Below are 27005 nucleotides of genomic sequence, written 5' to 3'. Positions count from 1 at the left end.
TTGTGACTTCAGGGTGGTGCTGTATACCTGAAGGATTGAGACTGGCCCTTTGCAACCTCAGGCTCATGCTTCTTGCCTGAAAGATTGAGATGGGAGAATTGTCACTTCAGACTGGTGCTGTATACCTGAAGGATTGGGACTGGCCCATTGCATGTCAGAAACAGGGTATAAGGGTTCTGTCATAAAGGGTAAAATATTAGAGTTTGATTATTAGAGTTAAAGTAGGAGTTATAGTTGTAGTTCATAGTAGGTAATGTAGAGTGATGGGTCATAGAAAGCATGTAGTGGGAAATGTTACAAAGACAGATGGAGTGGCTTTTAGATGAAGGAGGGAGTTTCGAGAGGGGCTGGGGCTGCAGTTGGAGAATGGTTATCAAGGAGGAGTGAAGCTGGCTTGGGAACACTGCTCTTCAAGGTAAGGCTGTCTGGGAGAAGGGAAGGGAAGTAAGACAACCTTGGTATCTATGTAACCTCCCCTTGTGTTGCTTTAGCTTGGGAATTGGGGGCTGGCTTAGGGAAGGGTTGAGCAAGTTTCTTTGGACCCCAGACTTGTCTTGGGAACACCGCTCTTCAAGGTGAGGCTGTCTGGGAGAAGGAAGGAATCTCAGGAAGAGTTAAAAGTTGAAGGAATTGGTTTCAATTGTTTTGAATATTGACAAATTCAAGAGAGAACATGATGTGATTTAAAAGAATGGGGACGGATTAAAAAAATCTGAATGAGAAGAAATATTAGAAATTAGAGAAAACAAAAAGGTATGATGGGCAAAATTTATAAAGTATTATTATTGTGGGACACGAGGCAAGAAACAGTGAAAGAAGTAATGCTCAGTTGGGCAAAGGACACAGGAGACGCGATTGATTACGATAAATGGGAAAGCATATGGAAGAAAGATATCAAATTTACATTGGCACAAAGTTTGAGAGAAAACTGGTTGAAAATGTACTTGAGATGGAATCTAACCCCAATAAAAATAGCCAAAATGTATAAGAAAAGGAAGAATTTATGTTGGAAATGTGAAAAAACATCAGGTTCCTATTTTCATTGTTGGTGGAAATGCGGAAAAGCGAAAGAATACTGGAGGCAGATAATAGATGCAATAAATACGATACTAGAAATTACACCAGAAGAAACCCCAGGATGAATGTTATTAAGGATGTTGGAGGACAATACAGATAAGAAGCATGGGAGGATATGGATGTCTATGTGAGCTAGCGCCAGGGTTTATACGCCAGGAAATGGGAGACAAAAGGAATACCAAAAACAGAAGGATGGATTAACTATCTGTATGATTTATTGCAGATGGACAAACTATCACTCATATTGAGAGAAAATTCGGGAGAAAGTATATCAGAAGAGTGGGGGAAAGTATTAGGTTTCATTAGGAAGAAATGGGGAAATGATTTGATTATCTATTGACGATCCTTCTTGTTGCAATTTAATTTACTAACTATGTTATTCTACTGTGTATTTTTAATTTCATGATATAGGAAAATAATGTGTATTTTTGTTAGAGGGAGAAAGAGATAAACTAAGGAAGCAGTATAGAAACAAACAAACAAATAACAAAAAAGCGATATAGCTTATTATAGAATCTCGACGATGACTAATATAGCGAAAGAAAAAGAAGACTGGAAAACCTAGTGGTTATTATCTGTGTCAAAGATATCCGTATCAGATACAATATAGTAGTTGGAACATTTGGAAAGTATAGTATTGTTAAGACATTGAAGGAGGAGGGTATAAGCGAGAGAACAAGGTATAAGAGAGTATTTAGTTGGTTCATTCTCACAAAGTGGAGGAAGTCATAGATAAGTAGTAATGTGTGTGTTATGAATGTAAGAGTAGAGAGAAAGTGTTAGTGTTTAAGAAGAAAGGGGCAAAAGGCAAAGTAAGTGACTGAGTTACAAACAAGAATACGACAAGAAGAATCAAGGAAAGAAAAGGTTCAGGTTAAAGAATGAGAAGTTAAAGAAGAAAGAAAGAGAAAGAAGAGATCAAGATAGAGTGAGAGAAATTTATAAAAACCAGTCAGCTTGTCTAAAAATTAATAGAGAACTAACAAAAGAATTTAATATAAGAAGAGGAAGGAGACAAGGATGTCCGCTCTCGCCATTATTATTCATAACTGTATTGGAATTTTTGTTAAATAAGATTAGAAATAATTCAAGGATAAAAGGACTTAAAATAAAGGGAGAAGAAACAAAGGTGAGAGCCTTTGCGGACGACGTAGTTGTGATTCTTGAAGACCTGATTAATAATACCGAACATTTAATGTGTGAATTAAATTGGTTTGGAAGACTATCAGGATTTAAGACCAACAAGGGAAAATCTATGATAATACCAAAAAATTTGAATAAGCAAGAAAAAGAATTATTGAAACAAAAAACGGGATTTCAAGTCACAAATAAAGTAAAATATTTAGGAGTCTGGTTATCCAATAACAACATGAATCTTTTTGATAATAATAATAATTATAAAACAATGTGGAATAAGATATGTAAATAATTGTATAGATGGTCAAACCTAAATTTATCTTTCCTTGGCAGAATAAATGCAATAGAAATGGCCACACTCCCTAAGTTTCTATTCCTTTTTATGAATTTACCAATTAGTATAACCCCAAGAATCATAGATCAATGGAATAAAGAACTTAAACAAATTATTTGGAAAGGGGGTAAAGCAAGAATTAAGTGGAACAATTTAAAAGAGAAGAAAGACGATGTGCCATGCCAGATATAAACATCTTTAGATGGGCATGTAAGATGATATGGCTACAGGAGTGGATTACATTAAATGATAAAACAACATTAAATGTGGAAAGACCAGACATACGATTTGGGTGGCACGCGTTCCTATGGTACAATAAAGCTTTGGTGAATAGAGACTTCAATAACAACCCAATTCGAAGAGCACTGTCGGAAACATGGAAATTGGTAAAAGAAAATTTTTATTACAAAATACTGGGTTGGGGATCAAGACAGGAGGCTTTCGCTAATAGATGGGACTCAAAAAAAGATTGGTTAAGATATAATGATATAATTAAAATAAATAAAAAACAAGAAATTTGTATGAAATCTAGGGAGGAATTGATTCTGGGAAAAAAGAAATAAATTGGTATAGTTACTATCGAATGAAATATAGATTTAATGAGGACATGAAGACGGTGGAAATTGAGATACAAAAACAGAATTTGACGAATTAATAACGAAAGAAAAAGATTAAAAAATAGATAAATATTATAAATTATTCAGAGATAGTGAGTTAGAAAAAGAACCAATAAAGCAATACATGATAGACTGGGCAAAGGATATTGGACATGAAATCCCGTTAGAAGCATGGGAGAAAGCTTGGGGGAAAACAAACTCTTTCACCAAATGTCAGGATTTAAGGGAATCTTTTTTTAAAAATCAGCAATAGGTGGTATTATACCCCAGCCAGAATGAAAAAGACGTTTAAAATAGAAACAGATAGGTGCTGGAACTGCCAAAAAAGAAAAAGGAACGATGATCCACATCTGGTGGAAATGTGAAAAGGTAAAAGGGTTTTGGAAAGATATACACAGAATAATACAGCAAATTTATGGTATAAAATACAAGAAAAGACCGGAATTGTACCTTCTGAATATGACACATTTCATGAAGGCAGAGATGAGAACAAGCGATGGTGAATTATACTATACATGATAACATTGGCCAGGATATTGAGAGCAAAATATTGGAAATCAAAGGAGAAGTTACAGGTAGATGAGTGGCTGTTAAAACTTAATGAGATTAGAGAGTTGGATAGATTTTCATGTACTCTGGAGGATAAGAAGAGAGACAGAATAGAAAAGGATTGGATGCAGATAATGACGTATTGGGAGAAAAGATGGGCTGTGGATAAAAACATGATCTGATATTATGCATAAATATGAGCAAAATAAAATATGTGAAGAGAGCCGGAGAAGAAATATTTTTCAAGGAAATCAAAGTTATAAGGATTATTGGATAAAATTAGGAGAATACGTATGGACATACAACCCTTTGTATATGAAAACAAAGGGGGAAATGTGATAATTCAATGGGGGGATTGTATAACTTCATTGCAAGAAACAAAAAGAAGTGTGATAGGCAACACAGATAAGCTCTTTTAAAGCAAGAAGTGAAGAGAAAGAAGAGAAAGAAGATCAAATGTCTTCTGTGTTATTGAAGTTTGCATTTATGTGACTTGCATTGATGAACATATTATTGGAAAATTTAATAAAGATATAATGTAAACAACAACAACAACAAAACCCAGCCCTTTCTGTCAGGAAGTTCCTCCTAATGTTCAGCTGGAATCTCTTTTCCTGGAGCTTGTATCCATTGCTCCAGGTTCAAGTCTCTGGAGCAGCAGAAAACAAGCTTGCTCCCTCCTTAATATGACACCCCTCTAAGTATTTGAACAGGGCTATCATATCACCTCTTAACCTTCTTTTCTCCAGGCTAAACATCCCCAGGTCCCTCAGTCGTTCCTCGTAAGGCAGGGTTTCCAGATCCTACACCATTTTAGTCACCCTCCTTTGGACACACTCCAATTTCTCAATGTCTTTTTTGAATTGTAGGGCCCAGAACTGGACACAATATTCCAGGTGGGGCCTGACCAGAGCAGAATAGAGTGTCACTATTACTTCCCTTGTTCTAGACACTATACTTCTATTGATGCAGCCAAAAATCGCATTGGCCTTGTTAGCTGACGCATCACATTGTGGACTCATGTTCAACTTGTGTTCTACCTGGACTCCTAGATCGCATTCAGCCATTTGTCACCCATCCTATATCTGTGCACTTCATTTTTCCGCCCTAAGTGCAGTACCTTACATTTCTCTGTGTCGAATTTCTTTTTGTTCGCTTGGACCCAGCTTTCTTGTCTGTTCAGGTCATTTTGAATTTTGATCCTGTCCTCTGGGGTATTATCTACTCCTCCTAATTAGGTGCCATCTGCAAATTTGATAAGTATTCCTCCATTTCTGTCATCCAAGTCATTGATAAAGATGTTGAATAGCACTGGGCCCAGGACAGAGCCCCACTGGACACTCCACTGGTCACTTCTCTCCAGGATGAAAAGGAGCCATTACTGAGCATCCTTTGGGTTCGTCCGGTCAACCAATTACAAATCCATGTAACAGTTTCCTTGTCCAGCTTGTTTTCATGTTTTTATTTTATATACTGTTTAATTTTGTTAACTGCTATTAAGGGACATAGCTATGAGATTCTATGATATGGGGTGCACTATAAACCTTTTAATAAACGAACAGGGATTGCAATCCTATATATTCATATTATCAGACATAACTCCAGATAATGTTAGCCTTTTGGATGCCAGAAGGTTCCTCTCATTCTTCAGAGGAAGAAGCAACTGCTGCCTTCTAGAAGATAAAGCAAAAAGGCTTCCAAAAGAACTGAAGCCTTGGGCAAGTCACACTCTCTCAGCCTCAGAGGATGGCCATGGGAAACCCACTCTGAAGAAACCTGCCAAGAAAACCCCTTCAGAGACTCCCATAAGGTCACCATAAGACCTGGAAACAACTGGAAGGCAGACACCAAGAATAGCATTGGGAAATAGGTGCAAGCCTTGCCTTGGGCAAATGTAATGACTGGGCTCCAGTCAATGGAGGTCTTCTTCAGGCAGTAAAGGGAGGTTTATGCAAATACAGAATGACATCACTGCTATGGAAGGCTCTCTTGACCAATCAGAGAGCAAGATAAAGGTTCTTCTGGAAGCTTCCATGAGAAGAAGATATAAGGCCTGAGAGACCAAGAGACAGTTGGGGGAATTGTGTCGGTTGGAGATCGAGAGAGAGAGTTAAAGAGCGGATCTTGGAAGTTAGTCTCAGAATTGGATGCTTAGGTCTATTTATTAGCTTTTATGAATTGAATATTATATACTTACAAATATTGTACCTGTAAGATTCTTATTCTTATTCTTCTTATTATTATTATTAACCTTTATTTATATAGCACTGTAAATTTAATATCTTGTATGACTTATATTTCAGTTATATTTTGTTATTAATAGTAAATACCTCCTTGGAGTATCTACTACTCGACTCTCCTTTTACACGTGTTTTGAATCGGTTGATGCTTAGGAAGATCAGTAAAGAAGGAGAAATAAGGATCCTTAACTGGTCCCAGTGTAGGTTAAGGGAAGTCCTTTTATAATTCACTGGATGATGGCAGCGAGATTTAAGGAAGTTAACGGTCTGCTGGGCTAAGAGCCAAAATGTCTAAATATCTAATTAACAATTTGTAATCCACTCTGATTGCCTTTTGGCTGAAGAGAGGCGTATAAAAACATTATTATTATTATTATTATTATTATTATTACTACAGGGCTGCAGTTTGGCTGCTTGGACCACCGGAGATCATCACAGAGAGTCAGTTGCAAAAACGCATCTCACTCCAGAAAATAAAGGTACTTGAGGAGTTTGCACTCTACGTCTTTCTGTAATAATAGCTACAAAACTGATAATAGCATTTGGGACATTTAGTCTTTTAAAAACAAATATGGCAGATTTAAATGCTGCTTTAAAACCTCTTTCCATCTGCCAGCTTTGCTCTGGTTTTGGGGGAAATGAGAAAGTGTTGGGAGGGAGGGACTGCCAACAGAATTAGGAGATGCATTGCAGGCTATGGACAGTTTGCGGCCAAGAAAGGTCCAAAACACAAGGCAGCAATAGTCCAGTTTGAGAGAGCTTTCACTGCCCAGGCCCAGTGCTAGAGACTCCTGGGAAATGGAGTTTATTATGACACCAGAGGTCTCTGAAAGAGAAGGCTCAATGTCTCACAAAACTACATTTCCCAGAATTCCCTAGCACTGAGCCAGGGTAGTTAAAGCAGTCTCAGATTGGATTATTGCTGCAGTTTGTTTTGGACTTAATGACCCTTGGCAAGTCACACTCTCTTAGCCTCAGAGGATGGCAATGGCAACCCCTCTCTGAAGAAACCTGCCAAGAAAACCCCATGATAAGGTTGCCTTAGGGTTGCTGTGATGTCCTGCCAGGACTGTTTGAATTTCCCCCTGCATTTTCCTTTGTGTTGGTTCAGGCCATAGATTATTTTAGTGTAGAAAAGTTCTTTGTATTAGTTTATGGGAGGAGCTGTAGGTTTCCCCTGCATCATTTCTAGGTTTGGTTTGCCCTTTCCCAGCAGGCTGTGCTGTAGCTAGAGGTTTTTAGTTGGAGCAGTTTCTCTGAGAGCTAGCAGAGAGCTGTCTTTGGTGGCAAGCAGGCCCAGACAGCCGGAAAGGGCATTTCTTACACCACTTAGCCAAATCAGTTACCATTAGCATAGAAAATAGAAGAATTTAGGAGCTGAAAGACCCTGCACCAGCTCCATTGAGTAAGGAGAACAAACTACATCGGACCCAGAAAGATGTCGTCTGGAAGAAAGCTGAACTGTAAAGTATCTTTGGTTTAGAGCTGGGGAGGAGAAGACCTTTTATTTTTGTCCTTTAAATTAAATTTCCCCCCTTTTTTGAACTTTACATCTAGTTTCAGATCTTTTTGGGTATCACGGTTTGTTCTCACCAGGGTACTGGCGTTGCACACCCAAACCTGCCACCACCTTTAGTTGGGTGTGTCTTCATAGTGTAAGAATTCCTGGCGGCCATTGCCGCTTCCGGCCTGTCAAAGAGAGTCCCAAGTGCAAGGCCCTGCATTGAAGCATGATCCCAAGATTTGCATAGAAGGAGAAGAAGACTCTGTGGTTATAAAAGGGGAAAAGGTTGGCGGCCATTTTGGAGCCATTTCTTCTTGCAGAGTCCAGAGCACATGGTTGGCGGCCATTTTGGAGCCATTTCTTCTTGCAGAGTCCAGAGCACATGGTGGGCGGCCATTTTGGAGCCATTTCTTCTTGCAGAGTCCTGAGCACATGGTTGGAGGCCATTTTGGAGATATTTCTTCCTGCAGAGTTTTGAGCACATGGTCGGAGGCCATTTTAGTTCTACTTCTTCTTGCAGAGTTCTGAGCACATTATCAGCAGCCATTTTAGAGAGAACTTTTTCCATTCAAGTATATGGATAGAGTTTTATGAAGAGATTAATGTGTGTTTTATGTTTGTTCACGTTGCAAGCCTGAAGAAAGGAGCTAGAAGACTCTTTAACCGACTCCAGGTCTGGCTGTGTTGAAGTAGCATAAGAGTGGTGACAGTAGGAAAGCGGAGCAGTAGCAGGCTGTAAGTAAAATCAGCACTACACCGTTTGTCCTCTTCATCCTTGCTGAGTTGTTGCGTTGGCAACTAGGACCAGCCAGAATGGATAGGCTTTCTGAAGAACTAGCACATGGACACACACACGACACTCGTTCTCTTAGGGACAGACACCCGACTGAAAAGGCCTTAGAACTGCTGTTAAAAGAGGAAAGACACATAAGCGTGAAAGAACTGAAAGCTTGGAAGAGTTTGCAACATGCCATGTCCTTGCTGTCAGCAGTCTGCGACTCAGAAGACATGCAAAGAAGAGAGCTTGCCCAGCAATCCAGTTTCCTAAAGTGGAAAGAAGTGGTGAATAAAAGGATCCAAACACTTCAAACCATGAACAATCCCGATGCAGAATCCAGACTAAAACAGTTCCTGGAAGAAGTCGCGGACAAAGAAAAAGAATATAGTGCAGTTTTGGACACAGTCAAGTTCCGGCTGCAGAGCTTAGAGCTTAATAATGAGAGTGAAAGGTCCCCTGCCGGCAGTGCTAAGTCCAGCAGAGGAATATACCCAGGGAAGCCTCAAAGTACAAAGAGCTCAAAAACCTGTCACACCAGCAGGTCTTCTTCCCACAGGCATAGTTCCCGCTCCAGTAAAAGTGGTAGTGGCAGTTCTTCCTCCCATGCTAGCTGGAGTTCGTCTATGGTAGCCCAACAATTCAAAATAGAAAGGATGAAATTAAAGGCTGAAATATTGCATGCCGAAGCAGAGGCAGCAATGGCCAGTAAAGAACTGACCCTTTTTCATCAAGAGGTTGATTTAGAAGAGCAAGAAGCTGCCCTCAAAGCAGAACAGGAAAGGCAAAAACTTGCTATTCAAAATGAAAAGAAACTTCTTCTCAAGGCTAAGGAGGCTTCAAAACTGTCCATAAAGGCCAGGATTTTAGCCAAGAGCTTCCAGGATGATCTCAGTGAAGAAAATGTGAGGTTGCTTCCTACACAGGAGCCTAGAGACAGGATATCTACCTTGTTCCTTGTGGATGAGAGCTCCCCACAAGACCCTGTGGTCAAGTCACCTCCTAACTTAGATGCTAGCAAGACACAATTGCTTGCCGCTCCATGGCCTCAGCCTACAGAAAATTCTGTCTACAAAGAAAAGATCATCCATCGTGACTGTCTACCTATAAATATGGCACTCAATGAACCCTTTGGAGACCAGAAGCCCATGGCGGGGAGCCAAATTCCCAGCCATGCTAGTGTGGCCTTTCAGCAAGCCCCGGCTGCTGAAGCCCCCAAGACTTACAGGCCTAGAGAATCTACGGACTTGCCTGCCAGTCAAGCTGATTTGCCAACTAAAGGGAGTCCACACTTCTTCCAGCCTGCAGAGATGATTCCCACCTTCATGGAGTCTTGTTCACCATTCATGCTTAAAACTCCCAGGAAGGACCTTAGAGACAAGGGAGTCCAGAAATTCTCAGACCTTCCTGAAGACTTTATCTTATGGAAGGTAATTTTTCAGAGAGCCATTAGAGATTTGAAACTGCAAGCAGATGAGGAGCTCACCTTACTCATGGCATGGTTGGGCCCCAACTCATCCCTTCAGGTCCAGAGAATCTACGCGGCCTACGTGTCAGATCCAGTTAAGGCGTTGCAGACAGCGTGGAATAGATTAGAAGAGCGATATGGTGCATCAACAGAAATAGAAGCATCGTTACTAAATCGGCTTTATAAGTTCCCAATCCTCAAGTCAAAGGACTACCGTCAACTTTGGGACTTAAGTGATCTTTTAGTTGAACTTCAGTCTGCGAAATGTAATCCAGAGTTACCTGGTCTAGCCTGTTTAGATCAATACATCACACAGCGACAGGTGCTCCAAAAACTACCCTTTCAGCTCCAGGAGAGGTGGGGAAGAGAGGTGTTTTCTTATAAGGAACTCAACATGCAATGCTACCCACCCTTCAGTTACCTTGTGAACTTTGTGACAAGAGCTGCAAAGGAAAGGAATGACCCGCAGACTGGGTTCCCAACCCTTTACCAAAACATGCGCTCAGAGAAGACTGTAAAGGAAGACAAAATTCCTATCAAGGAAATGGGGAAGGCCACAGTTGTAGTTAAATCCACTGAGGTCACTCAGTTTAAGTCGAATAAAACACAAGAGACTAAAGAAATTCCATGTCCCATTCATAATAAACCACATAGCCTTGCAGATTGTAAAGAGTTCTCAAAAAGGCCTTACAACGAAAGGCTGGAGATAGCAGCTAAAGCAAAAGTCTGCTTTCGATGCTGTGGTTCAAAGGTTCACTTTGCTAGAAACTGCAAAATAGAAGTAAAATGTGCTGAATGCGGTAGCCCGCGTCATTGCTCAGCAATGCACCATTTCAAATCACCTTCAGTGTCACCTAAACTTAAGAAGAAATCAGAGGGTCCTAAAAGTGAGGCTTCAGAAAAGGCAGCTAAACCTACTTCAGAAGCAGAGTCAGTTGTGGCATGTACAAAGCTATGCCAGGACTCAACGCAGATTAGGATATGCCATCCGATTTGTCTAGCTGAAGTTTTCCCAGAAGACAAACCTCACTTTAGAAAAAGACTTTATATTGCCCTAGACTCACAGAGTGACGCATCCTTGGCCACACCAGAGTTCTTCAGTACCTTTGCGGTCAAAGCCAAGATTCTTGAATATACCATATCTACCTGCACTGGACAGCAACAAATGCAGGGTAGAGTGGCAACAGAGTTCATGATTTCGCCTTGCAATGGCAAAAGGTACATTAAACTGCCTCCTTTAATAGAGTGCTCTTCTATCCCTAGGAACAAGAACCAAATAGCAACCAAGGCTGTAGCTGAAAGCCATGCACACCTAAAAGCTATAGCAAAAGAAATTCCTGCATTGGACAAAGATGCTGAAATTTCCCTACTGATAGGCTCAGATTGCCCAGAGCTGTTCCAGGTCTTGAAACAAGTAAGTGGACCTCCAGGTGCACCAATAGCACAAAAACTGCCACTTGGATGGACAGTTATTGGACCTGTGTGCGTCCATAGCAAGAGCCCGCCAGCAGCGTTAAATCTTACAGGAAATAGCCAATTTCCAAATTCACGACCCACACAACTACAAAGTTGCTTAAGCCACATTAAGGTGTGTTGCCTTGGTATTATCCCAGACTACGGCTCCATTTTTGAAACTTCAGCAAGAGATGAAGACATAGCCTTTTCCCGTGAGGAAAGAAAGTTCCTGGACATAATGAATTTAGAGACAGTCCAAGATAGTGAAGGGAGCTGGATGGCACCTCTTCCCTTTAGAGAAAACCGACCAATTTTGCCTAACAACCGTCATCTTGCAGAAAAAAGGCTTTTTGCTTTGAGAAATAGAATGCTCAAAGATCCCACTTTGAAGGAACAAATTGTACAGTTCATTGAAGATCTGTTTACAAGCAACTATGCTGAAAGAGTTCCTTTGTACAGTAAACCCCAAGAGCATTGGTTCTTGCCATACCATAAGGTAACTCACCCACAAAAGCCAGAAAAGGTGAGAATAGTTTTCGACTCAAGTGCAAAGGTACAAAACATCTCACTTAATGATGTTCTTCTTAAAGGACCAGACTTGCTTAACAGTTTACTAGGAGCACTTCTAAAGTTTAGAGAAAGGAAAATAGCTGTGACAGCAGACATACACAAAATGTTCTATGCTTTCTTGGTTAAGCCAGAACATCGCCGCTTCCTAAAGTTCCTGTGGTTCCAGAACACGGAAACCTTGGAAGATATCACTGAGTTCCGTATGAGAGTACACGTTTTCGGGAATACTCCCAGCCCAGCGGTAGCCAATTACTGTCTAAAAAAGACTGCAGAGACATATAAAGATCAGTGTAGTATAGAGGCTTATCGTGCAATCAACACGAACTTTTATGTAGATGACTTACTGATTTCCTTCGACTCAGCACAAGAAGCCAGCCGAATTGTTAAAGAGGTACAGTCTGTGCTAAGCTTGGCTAAGATAAAGCTTCATAAAGTAGTCTCTAATAGCAGAGAAGTTTTAGAGACTTTTCCTAAAGAAGAGCTTGTCGAAAAGGATGTCACAACAATCTTTGAAGACAAGCGTACACAGAGTAGCCTTGGTATTCTGTGGAATGTCTTCACTGATAGACTCTCAATCAGAGTTCCCAAACTTGAACTTCAGACTACAAAGAGAAAAGTACTCTCTTCGATCAATAGTGTTTATGACCCCTTGGGTATCGTAGCACCAGTGCTTATAGTGGCCAGAAACATCTTTAGAGAGATAATAAATCAAGTTAAAGACTGGGATGAAAATCTTCCCCCAGCCCTGGATTTAGCATGGAAGGCCTGGGCGTCTCAGATCAAAAACATTGAACACCTTACTGTGCCCAGACAGTATGTTCCTGTAGAACCTGGACCAAATACCGTTTATGAGCTACACATTTTTTGTGATGCCTCTGAAATAGCAATTGCCGCAGTAGCATATTTGAGAGCAAAGAATAAAATTCTTTCTTGTACTCAACAAAGTCAATGGAAATATGTTCCTTCTGAATTAAATCCAGCTGATATTGCTACAAGAGGAGCTTCAGCCCAAAAGGTGCAGTCTTCCACTTGGCTGACCGGTCCAAAGTTCCTGATGGAGTTAGATGTTCCTGATCACAACAATGGCGAAAACCAAGAAATAAACTTCAGACTGGAAACCAAAAAGAGTGTGATGCACCCACGATCATCCTTGAGCAATTGGTCTGCAAGGTTTTCCTGGTCATCAGAAAAATCCTCCACAAATGGCCTAACAATGTCCTTGGAGAATGGTGTTCCATTTCCACGCAACTGTGCGCACTCTAAAGCTGGAGAGTTGGCCCATTCCTTAGTCAATGATGACATAGAGAAGAAAGCGCATGTGAATAAGGATGGCAGCTTGTCTGTTGAGATGAAAGTCCGCTTCTGCCTGCTCAATGATGAGACTCTCCAGTGGTCTACGCAGATCAAGAAGTCCAGCCTGATGAATAAAATACCCTGTGTAGGGCTAAGCATCAGCCATGACAATGGATTGGAATCAACAGAAAACCCAGAGGTTAGCTCAAAGCTGGATGACTCTTTCTATCCCTGTGTCGCTGACTCTTATATGTCCAGTCTTCATGAGTCTGAGAATGATGAGGCTCGTTGCAACAAATGGGGCAAGTTGTGCAAAGACTATGATATTTGGAAGAATCCCATGCACACTTCTCAGAAAGAAGAGCAGGGAATAAAGAGCACATGGTACACCCATTCTTCATGCTTGAGCACTTCATCTCACCGGAGAATCATCCGCAAAAAGGTAGCCTCCGTTGACAGCATCCATACCTCATCCAGTGAAGAGGAAACCACTGTGGAGGGAGGAGGAGATGAAGGCAAAGGTAGCCGACCTGGGAGCAGCAAATCAAAATCATCTCAACTATCAGCAGATAGACATGTCACTCTTTTGGTAATTAGACACTACCCTGAAAGGCCACCGTAAGAACTATAAGTGAAGGCAAAGTGGTCAAGTATCAAAGACCTTTGACTGATTTAGTTTCCTTGTTCAGTGTTAGGTAGAACTTTTGATCTAATGTATAAATGGATAGGATAGGTCATAAGGTTGCAAAATTTCGTTGAAATTTTGAGCGGGGAGTGTGATGTCCTGCCAGGACTGTTTGAATTTCCCCCTGCATTTTCCTTTGTGTTGGTTCAGGCCATAGATTATTTTAGTGTAGAAAAGTTCTTTGTATTAGTTTATGGGAGGAGCTGTAGGTTTCCCCTGCTTCATTTCTAGGTTTGGTTTGCCCTTTCCCAGCAGGCTGTGCTGTAGCTAGAGGTTTTTAGTTGGAGCAGTTTCTCTGAGAGCTAGCAGAGAGCTGTCTTTGGTGGCAAGCAGGCCCAGACAGCCGGAAAGGGCATTTCTTACACCACTTAGCCAAATCAGTTACCATTAGCATAGAAAATAGAAGAATTTAGGAGCTGAAAGACCCTGCACCAGCTCCATTGAGTAAGGAGAACAAACTACATCGGACCCAGAAAGATGTCGTCTGGAAGAAAGCTGAACTGTAAAGTATCTTTGGTTTAGAGCTGGGGAGGAGAAGACCTTTTATTTTTGTCCTTTAAATTAAATTTCCCCCCTTTTTTGAACTTTACATCTAGTTTCAGATCTTTTTGGGTATCACGGTTTGTTCTCACCAGGGTACTGGCGTTGCACACCCAAACCTGCCACCACCTTTAGTTGGGTGTGTCTTCATAGTTGCCATAAGTTGGAATTGAATTGAAGACACACATGATGAACAGATAAAAGTCTGCAATTATTTCTCAGGTTGTACATGGGAACGGGAGGCAGTGTGGTGCAGTGGTTTGAGTGTTGGGTTACAACTCTGGAGGCCAGGGTCCAGTGCCCCACTCCTCCATGAAACCAGCTGGGTCCCTTGGACAAGAAGTCACACTCTCTCAGCCTCAGGGAAGGCAATGGCAAACCTCCTCTGAACAACTCTTGCCAAGAAAACCCCAGGAGAGGCTCCCCAGAAGTCGGCAATGACTTGGAGCACTCCACAAAACACTACAAAGCCTCAAGAAAGAGCCAGCGTGGTTCAGTGGCTGGAGCACTGGACTATGACCCTGGAGACCAGGGTTCGAATGCCCTCTTGGCCACGGAAACCCACTGAGTGACCTTAGGCAAGAAGTAGCACTCTCTCAGCCTAAGAGGGAGGCACTTGCAAAACCTCTTCTGGACAAATCTTGCCAAGAAAAGCCTGAGAAGGGCTTCCCTTGGGGGTCGCCATACGTTAGAAACAACTTGGAGGCACACAATGACAACAAGAGCAGTAACACCACTAACACAAGGCAGCTAGGGAGAAAAGAAGGAAGGAAGAAGGAAAATAACAAAGAAAGAAAGAAAGAAGATGTGGGAGTTGTAGTCCTCGGTTGAGAGGGATTGGAGGGGCCTTACTGCAGGGCAGGACTAGTGTTGCTAACAATCCTCGAAAATATTTCCCGGCATGTTTTACCAAAATCCACAGAATACCCCCCCCCCCCCCCCCAATATTACACGGAATATTCAGTCAAAATCCCTGTAACGTTCCCGTAATGTTAATAATAATAATCATAATAATAATAGGATGTATTTATATATTTATTAATATGGTGGATCTTTTGCAAATAAACGTAACCCTAATTGAATAAAAATAATTGTAACTTATTTCAACTCTCAAAATTACCATTGGACCAAACAAAGAATCTTTCAGTCCTTCTAATACCTTTAAGATATTTATTTGGACATGAAGGGGGGCCAGGAAGCTTTGTGCCAAATAGAAACGTGTTCGGCTGCAACCACACTGCATAAATAATCCAGTTTGACACCCCTTTAGCTGCCCTGGCTCAGTGCTAGGGAGCCCTGGGAATTGTAGTTTTGTGAGACATTGAGCCTTCTCTATCAGAAAGAGCTCTGGTGCCACAGCAAACTACAATTCCTAGGATTCCCTAGCACAGAGCCAAGGCAGTTAAAGCGGTCTCAAACTGGATTATTTCTGCAGTGTGTTTTGGACCTTTGTTATTATAAATGCTCAAGATCCAATCCATACTGCAGAAATAATCCAGTTTGAGACTGCTTTAACTGCCCTGGCTCAGTGCTAGGGAACCCTGGGAATTGTAGTTTTCTGAGAAAGAGCTCTGGTGCCACAATAAACTACAATTCCCATGCATCTGAGGAAGTACGCTTAAGTCTAGGAAAGCTCATGCTGGCAACTTTTCTTTCGTGTGTCTCAAAGGTGCTACAAGATCTATCTCTGTATCATCATCACCATTATTATTATCATTATTAAATCCAAATGCAGAAGAAGAAGTGGACTTAAACTGGCAACACTGATGTACTGTAGACTCTTTCTCTGGGGCTGTGATCTCTAAGTGTGGAGGCAATTCCCTTGTCAAACCAGGGGATCCTGGGAATTGTAGTTTGTTGTGACATGTATGTGTATATATGTGTGTGTGTGTTGTGTGTATATATATATGTGTGTGTGTGTGTGTATATAAGAGCCTTGTCTCCCGCACGTCTGCCTTGGCTGAGCTTTTCCTGAGGGCGGGGGGGGGGGGTGGGGGCGGACGACCACTCTCCTCTCTCTGATTGCCTGAAAACTCTCAGTGTGACTCCCAACAGGACTGGTTGCTCTGTAGCCTCGCTCTCAGAGTCAGGGCCACTGGTGCCAATTTCGGGGGTTTGTCCCGGAAATTGGGTTGTTTTTTTTCAGGGCTGGAGCTGAAATGTGCAAAAGTCCCTGAATCTCCGTGGAATAGAGCCAGGCACAGAAATCACACGGAAAGCACTCAAAAATCCCCATTTCCGTGTGAAAGTCACAAAATTGGCAACAGTGTACCACTGTTCAACTGAGGCTTCAGAGAAGGTTCTGGAACATTCTCCACACTCACAAACAGCACACAAAATGGCCATTGGAACACAAAATGGCCTCCAAAACACAAAATGGCCACCGGAAAACAAAATGGCTGACAGAACACAAAATGGCTGTCTCTGCCTGAGTGCTTGGCAGTTGACATTTGAGGCCTTCAGGGGAGAGAGAGACTGAGGGAAGGAGGTCCTGGAGGGAAGGGGCCTTGGGAGATATAGGGCTTTCCTGAGATATTTGGGGTTGCTTCCTAACAAAGGGGTTTCTGGACCCATAAAGGATTTGGGGCAAACTGGTTCTGAAAGGCAGTAGCAGCCTTTTCTCTTTCCAATGGGATTTACAGTGTATTTGCTTGACTGGATCTCCCAGCATCCACATGGCCAGAAAGAGGAGGGGTCCTGCCCTGCATTTCATGGGTCTTAGGCTCTGGGAACGTGTGCCTTTGGCCAGTGTCTGTGTGGCTGGGGCTCCAGGGTCCCTCAGTCCCTCCTGCCTTGTTCCATATTAACTGCAGGAGGAGCCTGTGAGGGTGGGGCAGGGGGCGGGGCCTCCCAGCTCCTCTGCTCCCATTGGCCAGATTAAAGAAGGGGAGGAGCTTCTGCCTCTCTATTTAGCTCTGCGCAAAGAAGAGTGAGTGAGAAGCAGAGAGAGAGACAAGGAGGAAGGGGAGAGACAAGGCTTGGAAGGGTAGGCTTCACTGCTGTGCTGAGGCCTCCAACTGCCAAGCGCTGAGGTGGAGGTGGCCATTTTGTGTTCTGGCTGCCATTTTGTGCTGCTTGGGACTGTGGGGAATAATGTTCTGGAACCTTCTCTGAGGCTTCAGTTGAACAGAGGCTTCTCTCTCTCTCCTGAGGCTCCAGAGTCAGAAAGAGGCCAGGCTCCTTGGGCCAAAAGGAAGGAAGTGTGTCTCTTTGTGTGTCTTTTCTTATACACAGCTCTGCTCTTTCTGGGGAACATGGGTTTTAAAAGGGATCAGAAATGGGAGGATAGTTTTAATAGAAGCCTTATTCTTCTTCTTCACAAACATTGGGCTTCTAAGAGGAGGCTAGTCCCCCAAAAAAGGCCAAAAGTGGCTCCTTTGGGAGGTTTTAAAAGTCTCCCCAGTTTCCTTATTAATAGATTTTCAGGCAAGAAGGAAGGAGACAAACCAGAATAACTCATATTACCAAGAATGAAACAAACAAACATACAAACAACAACAAGAAGAATATGGATTAGACTGAAATACAAACTACTTTTTTTTTTTAAAGGAAGACCATTATTAGGAGGGTAAAAACAAGACATGGGTGCTTCTGCCCTTTTAAAACCGACTCAGGTTGTATCTGCACTGCAGAAATAACCTAGTTCTAAAGTGTGTTAACTCTCCTGGCTCCATCCTATCGAATCCTGGGATTTGTAGTTTGTTGTGGCATGAGAGCTCTCTGGCAGAGAAGGCTAAGTGTCCAAAGGTAAAATCCCAATATTCCATAGCGGTTAAAGCAGTGTCAATGTGCCTTATTTCTATAGTGTGGATGCAACCTTCTTGGGAAAGGGGCTGATGCTGGGGAAAAGCACTGGTGAACACTGGGATGCCCACCTCTGCATCGGCCCAAAAGAGGCTTATGTCACCTGTGTATATCACCAGCAGGATGCTGTTCTCTGTGTCTTTGAGTGCTGCAAGGCTTCTTGCCAAGCGGATCCTAACCCTGGTCCCTTTTCTCAGGAACTTCATCTCGGCTTCCTTGTACACGACTGTGGGGCCTCTCTTTCTGGAAGTGACCCAAGTGCAGGACTACTAGGAACCCCCTGCCCACCTGATGGCCGACACAGAGGCCAAGCGGAGGGAGTTGCGCTCCAACAGAAAGGGGCCACAGAGGTACAACAACTCTTTGGTGAGTCCCCATCCTGGTTATTAGTCTCATGTGTTTCACTGCTGGGCCAGTTCATGAAAGCAAGTGGAGAACATACTCTCCCAATTTGGCAGAGACAGTCCTGGTAAATCCCCTGTCACCCCACTTTTTCAGGGCCTTTCAAAAATGTCCCGGTTTTGTTCTCCTCCTCCTACTTTCCCCTTTGTCCTCAGCTCACTTCAGTTCCTACAAAATGAGTGCCAAGGATTTTGAACCCCATCAACTCAAAAGTGGGGAGAGAAGAGGAAAGAAGGGAGCAGGGAGTCCTTGCTAGGAGTCTGAGGCAAAAGCAAACTGCTGTGCCCTTCCCCGCTTTTGTGACCTTCCTCATAAACATCTTTGGCCATCTTGACCACCTTCTGGTGTTGTTTGTCCACATGTGTCTTTCTTTTCCCATCTGTGAAATGTTGGGGGATATGGGGGAACATCTCTGGATCTAAGCTGTGGCCCTGAAGCCCACAGCGTTCTCCAGAACTGTTTTTTAAATATGACATTTGCCACTGAAATTTGGCAACAAATGGATAAATGCACTATAATTCTTTGGTGGCTAAATATAGTATATGTTTTGTTATAGTCAATATCTTAATCTATCCTCAATATCCCAGCCATAGCCTAAATTATTTTGTTTATATCTTATCTTTGGTTTATATATTATATATTGTGTATATCGAGCTAGAATAGACCCATTCAATCAACTACTAAATGATTCTTCAACAGTTAGGTAAATTCAGCTGATTCAGTGGGTCTACTCTGGTGAGGACCAGAGGCAGTTTTGCTTATGTGAAATTGCAATACTTGTGAAGCTCAGCTTATTCCACACATGGTTGTAAATCGTATGGGATCAATAGGTCTTCTTGCACTGAGACTAACAGTATGATTCAGGCCCTTATCATGGTAATGAAAATCATTTGATGGTTCAGACTGAAAAATAGTGAATCAAATATGATTGGGTGAGTTATACTTCTAAGATGTAGTGGTTGTGTGCAGAGGGATTTTGCAGCACCCTTGAGACCAACTGTGTGAAAGATATTGCAGCATTGAACCTGGTCTGTGCCCCTTCCTCTGGCAACAGCCCCCTGACCCTCTCCTCTCACCCCCTCAGAGCTCAGCCCCAGTGGTCAGTGGGACGGGAACGGGGCTTCCCAGCCACAACACATTGCTATGGGCTCCATTCCTCTGGCCATGCAAGCAACTGCACAAGACCGTTCCTGGGAGGAACAAGAAGGGATAGGAAATGTCCAAGACCCAGGTAGCCCCCTGTCCTTTTGGACTCTCACTCTGTGGGGCTCTTGCTACTGAGATGGCCTCAGGGAAGGCAGAGCAACTGACTTCTAACCTCTGGTGATGGTGGGGCTGGGGTGTCTTTTCCAGGCATTCCTCACCCTCCTCAAGGGCTGCCCCACCTTCGACCAGAGCCAGTAATGCAGCCACCATGGTTCTCCAGCTCTGGCAGAGTTTGTCCTTCAGCCCTCCCTGTTAGCTCACCATTTCCTCCAAAGGAGGCCATACTTGAAGGCCACAGACCCGGTCAGTCCCTTGGAGGGGACAGAGAGCTGGGGGGCTCTGGAAGAAAATGGAGTGGGGTGAACCCAGGAGGAAATGGATGGGAAACAGGATGATGTGAAAAGACCTTCCTATTGACACCCAGAGAATGTCAGAAACTCAGAGCTTTGCTTCCCAGATTTTATCCTACACAAACACACACACAATTGACATATCCAGCGGGAGCCATGTTGGCCATATAGCAGTAGCATCCCAAATCCACAAAACTAGGATATCGGATATGTTATATGGATGTGAATATACCACATTTTAGGCTTCACGGGAGAATGATAAAGAGAAGGCCAATGGATGGGACCTGTACTATTGGAGGTTGCTACCTCCAACAAAGGTTTTAAAATATCTTTTAAATTGGGACAGCATTGGCATGTTTTACCTTATCAACACCTACAAGTTTTCCTGTGTAAAAGCATGGAGCCTGCCTGAGAAATTCAGTTTTCTCTTCCAAACAGAGGGGCTTGTAGCCTCACAAAGGATTCGAGACAAACTGGATTTCAAAGGCAGTAGCTTTTTGCTTGCTAACATTATTTAAAGTTTGTTTCCTGGGATAAATTCTGAAGTAATGAAATAATATTTGGGATGCACCATGTGCTTTCTTTCCCTTTTATTAGTCACTCTCTGGATCAGGGCTATTTTCTATTGCAGGTGACTTTTGCAGATGTGGCGATATATTTCACCGAGGATGAATGGAAACTCTTGACAAAGAAGCAGAGACTTCTGTACAGCGATGTTATGATGGCGAATTATGAGAATGTGGCCTCTGTGGGTAAGGAACTTGACTCCACTGCCCTTCCTGTGAAGACTGAGGGTCCTTTCATACCACATTGTTATGGTGTTATGTTTCTACTTTAGAATTATGGAATCATAGAGTTGGAATAGGCAACAAGGGCCATCCATTTAAACCCCTGGCCATGCAGGAATACACATTCAAAGCACCCCCAACAGATAGTCATCCAGCCTTTGTTTAAAGATCTCCAAAGAAGGAACGCTTTAGAAATAAATCTTAATAATAATAACAATGGCTCAGTACAGATTAGAAGAAAGGGGTGGCCACAGGCTGTCCCTTTCTCCTCCGGATCATTGCCGCAGCAACCTCATGGCTGCAAGAACGATCTGCAGCCAAAAGGAGCTCAGAAATGGAACTCCTTCCTGTGATGCCACCAAGGCGCCATTTGCACCTTGGAGCGTCACGGTGATATGTCTTATGCGCCGTGCTGTTTGGACGCGTCACACAAGACACGTCATGGATGCATGCGCCGTATGGATGGCGCTGCGTCAAGATTGTGCTGCCCATAAGTATTAGGCTTTGGGAGTGTGCAGTTACTGCATGCTCCCAAACCCTAAAATCACCGCCGGCATGCCACAAAGTGCCCATTTCTACCAGGCCAATAATAACAATAATGATACTCCACCACATTCAGAGGAAGTATATTGCACTCTCGAACAGCCCTTACTGTCAGCAAGTTCCTCCTAATCTTTAGGTGGCATCTCTTTTCCTGTGGCTTGAATCCACTGTTCCTCTCCTTTTCTCTGGAATAGGAGAAAGCAAGCTTGATCCATCAAGGTGACATCTCTTCAAATATTTGAACAGGGCTATTATATCCACTCTTAACCTTCTCTTCTCCTGGATAAATATAGCCAGCTCCTAAGCCACTTCTCATAGGGCTTGATGGTTTTCAGTTCCTTCACCTTTTTGGTTGCCCTCCTTTGGATACTCTTCAGATTCTCAACATCCTTTTTGAATTGTGGTGCCAAGAACTAGACACAGGGTTATTTCAAGTGAGGCCTGACCAAAGCAGAATAGAGTGGCACTATTACTTCTCTTGATCTAGACACTATACTTTTATTGATAAAGCCTAGGATCATATTGACCTTTTTAGCTGCCTCATGTTCAACTTCTGGTCTACTATGAGTCCTAAGCTACTTTCACACGTAGATTAACTGTCATAACAATATCCTGTGTAATCTTGGAATTTGTAGTTTGGTGAGGCACTATTGCTCTCCACTTTCTAAGGATTCTAAATATCCCATTCTAAACTGCCAATTCTAGGATTCTGTGGGAAGGAACTATGGAGATAAATGCTTTTCACCCCCAAATGCTCCTCAGCACATCCCTCAGTAGGGCGGTTTACAGACTGCCCCTTTGGGGTGGCCTGTACCTGCCCCTTTCATCAACAGATCGGGGCCTCAGCTGCCACAGCGGCAGCCCTGAGGCCCCAATCCACCGCTTTTCCACGCCGTGGCCTGGAAAAAGTGTCCTTGGGGCTTCAAGCCCCAAAGACACCCCAACAGCAGCGTGGAAAGGAGAAAGGGGCCACTCTGCACCTTTCTCTTTTGTATCGCTGGCGCAGCTCTCTAAAGGCTGCACCAGCGACACAAATGAACGAAGGAGCTCCAAAATGGAGTTCCTTCCTGCACCATGGAAAGGGCGCCACAAGCGCCATTTCATGACACCAGGACGTCACGTCCATGCCGCTCCGTTTGAATGCGGCGCAGTCGTGACATCCTAATGGGCATCACCATCTGCATGTAGAATGGGCGCCACCATTTTGTACGTACTGTGTGCGTACTAGGGTTGGGGGCATCTGAAAAAGATGCCCCTGGGCAACCCTAGTACGTACACAGTACCTACTAGGGTGCCCTTCTGGAAAGGTCCTAAGTTTCCTGGCTTTTTTGGCCCTTCTTCCAGGCTTTTCAGGCTCAGGAGAGTCTTCTTGGGGAAAAGGCTTCCCTTGGCCCTACAATGGCTCAGAGAGAGCCCAATAGTGGCAAAATGGCCTCTGGTTCCCCAAAGGGATGCTGTGGGATACTGAGGAGAAAATAGTATTTCATTTCACCCCCAGACAATACAATGTTAGGTTGCTCCTGAGATCCCCTGTGGGCCAGTGTGACTCCCCCATCCCCAACATTAGGCCATCCCTGTCTTATAGATGCCTTAAGGCTGGCACTTGACCCTCACCAAAATTGGAGACCAGGTCCCAGCCCCCTTGCTCTTGCTTTCCCAATGACTTATTTGTATATTGATTATCCTGCCTTTCTCAACAAATGGGACTCAGAATGTCCCTTTTGTGCATCACATGCTGTGGATGTGTGTCTGTGATAGAGAGATGGAGAGAATGGGAAAAACAGAAAGGCAGGAAAGAGATGCTGAAGGTGAAAGCTGAAGCAGTGCGGATAGGCAAGAGGGAAGGTTGGAGAGTGGAGGGAGAAAGGGAAGGGGATCAGGTCTCTGGGAGCCAGGAAAGGAAAGCAGGAGCAAAGCCAGGATTGCCTAGCTCTGTGTTGTTGTTGTTGTTGTTGTTGTTGTTGTTATTAACCTTTATTTATAAAGCGCTGTAAATTTACACAGCGCTGTACATACAATCTTTTTAATTGGACGGTTCCCTGCCCTCTGTCTTACAATCTAAAAAGACATGACACAGAAGGAGAAGGGAGTGGTGGTGGCTAAGGGGCCTGTCTACTAAGATAATACATATAAAATACATAGCAATACCGGAAATGATTCAATAAAACAGACAAGAAAAGAACATCAAATAGCAAGTGACAATTATGCAATGCCTGGGAACGCTTCTCTGAACAGGATGGTCTTCAGCTCCGTTTTGAAGCTGGTTAATGAAGTGATGGCTCTTGCTCGCGGGGGAAGAAGGTTCCAGGAGTGAGGGGCAGCGAGTGAGAAGGGGCGAATCCTAGATGGGGCAGAGGAAATCCTGGGCTGGGACAGCAGGCTTGACTACCAGAACGGAGGGCCCTAGTGGGAAGGTGAGGGGAAATAAGGTGAGGTATGTGGACAGGAAAGGACCTCTGGGAAGGGTCAAGAGAGGGGCCTTGGGGATTGGGAGGCAGCCACCAACCTGACAGGTTTTAAGAACTGAACTGGTGAAAACCGGTTCAGGCCCTGGTTTTCAGACATATTAAGGGCTTCCATTTAGCAATTATGAACAATGTCTATGAAGAAAGGAAAGGCAACACAAAAATTCCTTTTTCTCTAATGTTTCTTTTTCCTACCTGAGCTTGCTTAGGGTCTTTTACCTGAAATGCTGGAGTTTGGGGAAGACACCTGCAAGTGCTATGCTTTTAGGGGAATTAGATACTTCGCTCAAAGGGGAGATATAGTTTGATTGAGGCAACAGTGACCTCAGGATCCAGCAAAGCTATAGCATGTCTGCAATCACACAGAACTCCAGAGGCATTTGAAAGGCAAAATGCACACACATGCACAGAGAGAATTAGGTAACAAAGGTGGGAGTGGTGAATAAATGTAAGACTTTGCTAATGGTAATATGTTGCCTGGATGATCTCAATCCCAGTTGCTGAGAATCCGGAATGGGGAGAGAAGTCAGTAGCTCCCATGGCAAGTGGGGTTGGAGAGTGTATTGAGGTGCTTAGCCATGTAAACCGACAGAGGACCCTATCGCATGGGATAAAAAAGCCAGCTTAACTTTTCTGAATTGAAGTCTGATTCGGGCTGCATCCGGGTCCTATCATATGTAAATCTCCGCTGAATCCACCAGCCAAATCCATCCTGGATTCAGCCCAAATCCCTGCAGCACTTCAGGGCCATTTTTTAATGTTGGAAGCTTCCGCTTAAAAAAGAGGGGGATGGCTGAGCATGCCTCGGACCCAGGCTACATCTGGGATGGATTTGGCCAATAGATTCAGCAGTGATTTACATAAGATTGGACCCGGACATAGCCCAAATTAAAATTCTCTTTGGGAAGGTAACCTGGCTTTCTTACCCCATGCAATAGGGAGTAGAGTGTCTGCCTGCAACTGGACTGAGGCTGAAGAACAGCCACTAGGAGCAGATATTTATGCTGTAATTGTTCCTTAGTGGCAGAAACTGAGGGTATGAAAAGGTTTAAATTGCTTTAGAATGTTTCCTGGGTGAGGAAAGAACGGTCTGAAACCAAATTTAATGCAATGAGGGCTTGGTTTAACCTCTCCCCATTTACTGTGACTTCCTTCACTCTGTCCATCACTTCTTCTCTTAAATTAATGAGGAGAATTAAATTAAATTAAATTAAAATTATATCCTGGCCTCAAAAAGAAGAGCCCTCCCTCCGCCCCAACTGTCATCACCAGACCTGGGAGGGAGTGAAAAAGACAGGCCCAATTTCCATCAGGCCTAACTGTGAATTTTACTGTAACTCACGTCGCTCTGTTTTATTTTACTGTATTGTATTTATTTTTGTATTTTATTTTATTCTCTTTATTTTTATTGTTGTAACCCACCCGGATTCCTTGTGATTGGGCAGGCTATAAATAAATCATCAGCATCATTATTATTATTGGTGCAAGTACCTCAGACAAAAGGGATGAGCACACTGATTCTCAGAGCCTTTTTCTGACTATTTCCTTCCAGTCCCATTCCTTAGCCATAATCCCTTCAACCTCTACAGACATAAATGGATCATGCAGCTAAATCCACTCATTTTCTCAAGGCAGGTTCTCCTACAATCTCTTCTTTGCTACCTCCTATGAGTAGGGATCCATACCTGCAAAAATGCTAAATTCAGGGCACCCACTCCAACTTTATTAATTTTATATCAAATAGGGAAGGGTTAACAGGTGGCTAAATCTTGGGGTAACACATTCCTCTCTTGATTCAGAGAGTCAGTCTTGTGTGTCATTGTTCTTTTTTTTTTTTCCAGAAGAACATGTCAGTCTTGAGAGAGTCCATACATGTGAGAGGCCACATAAATGCCAGCACTGTGGGAAATGTTTTTCTTCAAAGTCAGACCTTGTGAGACATCAGAGAGTCCACACAGGAGAGAAGCCATACAAATGCCAGCGTTGTGGGAAAGGTTTTTCTCAGACATCAAGCCTCCTGATTCATCTGAGAATCCACACAGGAGAGAAGCCACACAAATGCCAGCATTGTGGGAAAGGTTTTCCTTTAAAGTCAAACCTAGTGACACATCTGAGACTCCACACAGGAGTGAAGCCATTCAAATGCCAGCATTGTGGGAAAGGTTTCTCTCAGAAGTCAAACCTCCTGATACATCAGAGAGTCCACACAGGAGAGAAGCCATACAAATGCCAGCATTGTAGGAAAGGTTTTTCTTTGAAGTCATACCTAGTGACACATCAGAGAGTCCACACAGGAGAGAAGCCATTCAAATGCCAGCATTGTGGGAAATGTTTTTCTCAGCAGGCACACCTAATGAGACATAAGAGAGTCCACACAGGAGAGAAGCCATACAAATGCCAGCATTGTGGGAAATATTTCTCTCAGAAGTCAAGCCTAGTGACACATCAGAGAGTCCACACAGGAGAAAAGCCATACAAATGCCAGCATTGTGGGAAATGTTTTCCTTTAAAGTCAAACCTAGTGAAACATCAGAGAGTCCACACAGGAGAAAAGCCATACAAATGCCAGCATTGTGGGAAATGTTTCTCTTCGAAGTCATACATAATGATACATCAGAGAGTCCATGCAGGAGAGAAAGCACATAAATGCCAGCAGTGAACTAACACTGTTTTTGTTAAGAAGTATTACAAGAAAAATATTTTGAATGCATTGGTGATAAGAGAAAGCCCTTGTGATTTTGTTTTTAAGGGTTGTCTGTTCATAAAGTTATTGATTTTTGTATGTTGTTGTGTTGCTATTGCTGCTGTTGTTGTTGTTTTATAGAATTCTAGAATAAGAATGGACCACAAGACCCATGTAGTCCAACCCCCGACACACAGGATGACAAAGCATGGATTTATAGGATTCTGGCTTTGTAAGGCACCACAAGTGCCATCGAGTCCAAGCCCCTGCCATACAGGAAGATGTAGCATGGTGGGTAGGTGTGTTATGTGTGAATGTGACAGAATTAGAAGATGAAGTATGAGATGAAGGATCTGGCACAGAGAAGCAAGAAAAGCTCAAACTGAATGTGCAAAAGATAAAAACACCGTAATGCAAGGACATGAAACCAAATGTACTAAAAGAAGAATGGACTGTGTATAACACAACTTGATGTACAGAGCACCAGAACAAGAATGGAATGGGAACAAGACGTTACTCA

General features: G+C 43.1%; 2 protein-coding genes across 2 annotated transcripts in view; both read left to right on the top strand.

Annotated features, from left to right (window-relative positions):
- The window catches only part of LOC149301626 (uncharacterized), a 62661-nt gene extending 36124 nt beyond the window's left edge, over positions 1-26537 (top strand). The window contains exon 7 of the mRNA XM_089484329.1: positions 25881-26537. Within this exon, the coding sequence (XP_089340455.1) occupies positions 25881-26461 (581 nt within the window). The 3' untranslated portion in view covers positions 26462-26537. The remainder of the gene's footprint in view (positions 1-25880) is intronic.
- On the top strand, positions 8403-12133 carry LOC149301627 (uncharacterized). The gene is made up of 2 exons (XM_089484257.1): positions 8403-11679; positions 12089-12133. Exons 1-2 carry the CDS (start codon positions 8431-8433, stop codon positions 12131-12133), a joined length of 3294 nt encoding a protein of 1097 aa, XP_089340383.1. The 5' UTR covers positions 8403-8430.
- Positions 26538-27005: the final 468 nt, after the last annotated feature.

Source organism: Sceloporus occidentalis, unplaced genomic scaffold (genome assembly GCF_023333645.1).
Source record: "Sceloporus occidentalis isolate IW3139 unplaced genomic scaffold, rSceOcc1.0.p SCAF_21, whole genome shotgun sequence".
Taxonomy (NCBI): domain Eukaryota; kingdom Metazoa; phylum Chordata; class Lepidosauria; order Squamata; family Phrynosomatidae; genus Sceloporus; species Sceloporus occidentalis.
Note: the sequence above shows the minus strand (reverse complement) of the source record. Positions and strands in the feature narration are given on the sequence as shown.

What these genes read in the sequence shown, in the direction of transcription:
- LOC149301627 (XM_089484257.1), top strand. Translation starts at nt 8,431, where the DNA reads ATGTCCTTGCTGTCAGCAGTCTGCGACTCAGAAGACATGCAAAGAAGA. An exon ending in ACCCACAAAAGCCAGAAAAG is followed by an intron (nt 11,680 to 12,088) that starts GTGAGAATAGTT and finishes CCTTCGACTCAG; the next exon opens with CACAAGAAGCCAGCCGAATT.